The sequence below is a fragment of the Littorina saxatilis genome, linkage group LG10 (assembly GCF_037325665.1).
Source record: "Littorina saxatilis isolate snail1 linkage group LG10, US_GU_Lsax_2.0, whole genome shotgun sequence".
Classification (NCBI taxonomy): domain Eukaryota; kingdom Metazoa; phylum Mollusca; class Gastropoda; order Littorinimorpha; family Littorinidae; genus Littorina; species Littorina saxatilis.
The window spans coordinates 32,788,448-32,793,447 of record NC_090254.1 but is presented as its reverse complement, the minus strand read 5'-3'; the positions used below and the strand labels follow the sequence as shown (position 1 = coordinate 32,793,447).

The 5,000-nt window shown below is 40.8% G+C and overlaps 1 protein-coding gene across 1 annotated transcript in view; it reads right to left on the bottom strand.

Moving 5' to 3' along the window:
- LOC138978617 (sialin-like) overlaps nucleotides 1–4,834 on the bottom strand; it is a gene marked incomplete at its 5' end in the record, with an annotated part of 12,532 nt that extends 7,698 nt beyond the window's left edge. Inside the window, 5 exon segments of the mRNA XM_070351378.1 lie at nucleotides 394–524; nucleotides 1,198–1,293; nucleotides 2,197–2,284; nucleotides 3,364–3,535; nucleotides 4,773–4,834. Coding sequence (XP_070207479.1) covers nucleotides 394–524; nucleotides 1,198–1,293; nucleotides 2,197–2,284; nucleotides 3,364–3,535; nucleotides 4,773–4,834 — 549 coding nt within the window.
- Between the last annotated feature and the right edge of the window lie 166 nt (nucleotides 4,835–5,000).

Below are 5,000 nucleotides of genomic sequence, written 5' to 3'. Positions count from 1 at the left end.
TAAAGACCTGAGCAGATCTGGGATAGTAACTGAGCCGAACTTTTTTCACGGGAAGGTCTGCGTTTAATGAAACACGAAAAAGATTAAATATACTAACACGTCTTTTCTTGACCTTGTCCTCTACAAGGAAATCTCTGACGAAAAAAATAGGAAGTTGAAAAGACGTCAAGCAGAATTGTGACGTCATATAAAAGTTATGTCCCTGTTATGAGTATGTATGCGGATGAAAAAGTTATGTCACTTTGTGTGTACGTATCCTGACCAAATACGACAACGACTTTAGAAAATAAAGTTTGTCTCGATAAACTCGGTGGAAAAATGCATCGGTATCGTATACGTGTATATTTAATTTCTGATGTGACCTTAACATTGACACAGTTGACTGGTTATTACCTTCTGATCAGGTCTCTCTCCAATGGAGTGCAGGATGTAGTCACGCTCCAGTGAACCGATTCTCTTGTGCTGAGACGGCGTGTCGGCTGTCCCCATCCACCACACACACACCCACACCAAGTTGCCCGCCCCTGGTTGAGTAAACATACAGGTTTGATATTGTTTGGTGGTGGCGGTGGTGGTGGTGGTGGTGGTGGTTGTGGTGGGGGTGGCGCTGATGATGACGATGATGATGATGATGCTGATGCTGATTTTCATGATAATGATGATGACGATGAAAGTGACGATGGTGATGATGATGATGATGATGATGATGATGATGATGAGACATAGTGAGAGATGATGATGCTGACGACGATGACGATGATGATGATGACGACGACGACCACGATGACGACATGTCGATGATGATGATGATGATGATGATGATGATGATGATGATAATAATGATGATGATAATGATGATGACGATTATGAGCCTTGGTACAGTTTCAAAATGTGCTGCTATATCCGGACATAACTACCGTAAAAAAGGCAATCGTAAATATTTCACTGCTATATTCGTACATATCAGTCGTACCGCTAGAGCCAAACCTGCCATAATAGTATAATTATAACGTTTATATAGCTACCATCTGTCTATAATTAATGACCTCTTCGCTATAACGACCACCCGAACATTTCCCCTTTCCATAGCAATCACCTCTCTTTAACGAGCACATTTGGTCCGTTGGGAGGCAGTTAAAGACAGATTCGACTGAAGATCCTGACCTGTTTTCTGTTATATCCGTGCGTATTTATTACCTGCTAAGTAGAATATGGACCCCCATCCATTGTCGAACCCGTAGGCACAGAGCAGTGCGGACAGCGAAAACGTCAGGATGGTTCCGATAGGAGGCCCTGAAAAAGCACCAATTACGCAAACGTTAAGCACGAACGCGTGCACGCACACGCACGAACACACGAAAGCCCACACACAAACATGCATGCACGCAAACACACACGCAAACACACACACACACACACACACACACACACACACACACACACACACACACACACACACACACACACACACACACACACACACACACACACACACACTGTAGTTTACTTTGTCTTTTATGACATTGATATAAACCGATTCGATAATATAGCTACTCAAGTTGACTTTAACCAGAAAAAAACTGTCATGATATATGTGTGTTGTTGATTATGCAGTGTGACTATATGTATGGTTGTCCCAGCAAGAATATCAGATACACTTTCAGACGGGCGCAGTGGCCTAGTGGTAAGACGCTGGTCTCCCAAGCGGAAGGTCGTGGGTTCGAATCACGGCCGCGCCTGGTGGGTTAAGGGTGGAGATGTTTCCGATCTCCCAGATCAACTTATGTGCCGACCTGCATGTGCCTTGTCCCCCTTCGTGTCTACACGCAAGCACAATACCAAGTGCGCACGGAAAATATCCTGTAATCCATGTCAGAGTTCGGTGGGTTATAAAACACAATGATACCCGGCATGCTTCCTCCGAAAGTGGCTTATGCCTGCCAAAAAGGCGAGGTAAAAACGGTCAAATCCACTTGAGCACAAACACGAGTGTACGAGGGAGTTTCAGCCCATGAACACAGAAGAAGAAGAAGAAGAAGAAGAAGAAGAAGAAGAAGAAGAAGAAGAAGAAGAAGAAGAAGAAGAAGAAGAAGAAGAAGAAGAAGAAGAAGAAGAAGAAGAAGAAGAAGAAGAAGAAGAAGAAGAAGAAGAAGAAGAAGAAGAAGAAGAAGAAGAAGAAGAAGAAGATACACTAACCAGCAAAGCTGAACGCAACCAGCTTGCTTCGTTCCAGTTTTGGTGCCCATCTTCCCAACATGGCGTGGACACAAGGAAACGATACACCCTATCAATAATACAGTTAGGCATAACTCATAAGTATGCAATGTGACTGGTTAAAAACATACGCAAAAAAAGAATAAAAGAAAGGAAGACAAAAAACCAGAGAAAAAAAGACAGAAAAAAAGACAGACAGAAAAGAAGAAAAAGGATGAAAGAAAGTATAAGAACAAGAAAAATAAAAAGAGAAAGAAAGAAAGAAAGAAAGACAGAAAGACAGAAAGAAAGAAAGAAAGACAGACAGAAACGGGGTTGAGCGAGAAAACACCAATGGAACAGAGTATTATTTTATTCAGAACACTATATTCAGTACTTTTAGGCTACCAGCATTTCCTTGTAAATCTCCAACCATGAATGCAAAATAAAAATAAAAAACATTCTCAGTAAATCAAAATGCTTTGTCTTGTCTTGACGTGTCTTCTCTCGCTCTATCATTCCTTGTCTGATCTTGTGAAACATTGTCTCGTCTTGTCCGCATTGTCTTGTCTTGCCTTGTCTTGTTGTATCCTGCCTTCACAAGTCCTGTCCGGTCTTGTTCTATCTGCCTGTTGTCTTGTCTGACACATCTCGTCTTGCCTTATATCGTCTTGTCTGACACATCTTGTCTTGCCTTATATCGTCTTGTCTGACTAGTTTTGTATTGTTCCATCTGTCTTGTCTTATCTCGTCTTGTCCTATCTCATCGTGTCTTACCTAGTCTTGTCTTATCCGGTCTTGTCTGATTCGTCTTGTCTTGTGCCATCTGTCTTGTCTTCTCTCGCCTTGTCCTGTCTCGTCTTGTCTCATCTGGCTTGTGACATGGTGTCTTCTCTTGTCTTGTCGTGTCTTGCGATGTGTTGTCATCTCTTGTCTTGTCTTATATCGTCTTGTCTGACTATAGTCTTGTCTGGTCTTGTCTTGTTCTATATCATCTGGTGTTGTCTTGAGTATTGATCTGATAACAATAACAACAGTAGCAAAAATAACACTTTATTGTTCCTTAACATGAGTAACTTAAAATAAAAATAAATGTCATCGACGCATCAAACTGGCTGTTAAAGATTTAAAGATTTAATCTGAACTGTATTATGGTGATTTTGTACTCACTGCTGCCATGCCGAGAATAAAACGCAGAGTGTAGACAAAGTAGACAGTGGTTCTTGCAGCCAAGGGAGTTAATAGGGTACAGATGGCGCACATAGCCTGACACACCCCCCACACCCTCCGTCCCCCGTACCTCCCCGCCAGCCACCCTCCTGGTATCTGGGTGAATATGTACCTGGATCAAATGAGTCATTATGAAAGTTAAGAAATCTTTTCACTTGCTCTGGGTCGTTCAATGTCTAAAATTAATATAACTTCTACATAGCTTACTTTTTTATTATTTTTTTTTTTTTTAGAAAACAACACGACAACTAAAAGAAAAAAAATGTTGCACAATATCATACACTGACACAAAGGCAGATTGACAGATTAACCAATAGCCTGCCTGACACACAGCCAACCCGAGAGACAATACGATCTTTAGTCAAACAGCCAGACCAATGGCAAACGAGTCGCTAAAGGCAACATTACTACATTTAGTCAAGCTGTCGAACTCACAGAATAAAACTGAATGCACTGCATTTTTTCACCAAGACCGTTCGTGGCAAAGGCAGTGAAATCGACAAGCCAGAATAGTGCGGTAATGGTCGCGCTGAGCGGGATAGCACGCTTTTCTGTACCTCTCTTCGTTTTAATTTTCTGAGCGTGTTTTTAATCCAAACATATCATATCTATATGTTTTTGGAATCAAGAACGGACAAGGAATAAGATGCAATTGTTTTTAACTCGATTTCGGACATAATTTTATCATAATTTTTATATTTTTAATTTTCAGAGCTTGATTTTATTCCGAATATAACATATTTATATGTTTTTGGAATCAGAAAATGATGACAAATAAGATGAACGTAATTTTGGATCGTTTTGTAAAAAGATTATTTTAATTAGATTTGTAATGACCAAAGTCATTAATTAATTTTTAAGCCTCCAAGCTGAAATGCAATACCAAAGTCCGGCCTTTGTCGAAAATTGCTTGGCCAAAATTTCAATTAATTTGATTGAAAAATGAGGGTGTGACAGTGCCGCTTCAACTTTTACAAAAAGCCGGATATGACGTCATCAAAGACATTAATCCAAAATTAAAAAAAAAATCTGGGGATATCATACCCAGGAACTCTCATGTAAAATTTTATAAAGATCGGTTCAGTAGTTTACTCTGAATCGCTCTACACACACACACACACACACACACACACAGACACAGAGACACACACACACACTCACACACACACACACACACACACACACACACACACACACACACACACACACACACACACACACACACACACACACATACACCACGACCCTTGTCTCGATTCCCCCTCTATGTTAAAACATTTAGTCAAAACTTGACTAAATGTAAAAAACACACACTCAAACAAACAGACAAGCAATTGCTGTGTACCGACCCGTAAAAGTACATCGCCAGAATGCGAGACCTTGTTCCCTTGTCCCATTCAAACTCCCCTGTCTGGAAAAAGTTGGAAACAAAGTCAGCGGGAAGTGGTCGTGCAGAAAATGGACATTGACGAGGCATCTCTGTCATCACCGATAGATTTTGATTCAAGCACAGTTGGGTACTGGGAACAGAACTTGAAGTGACACACTCACCAGCTCAGACACACAAAAACATTCCA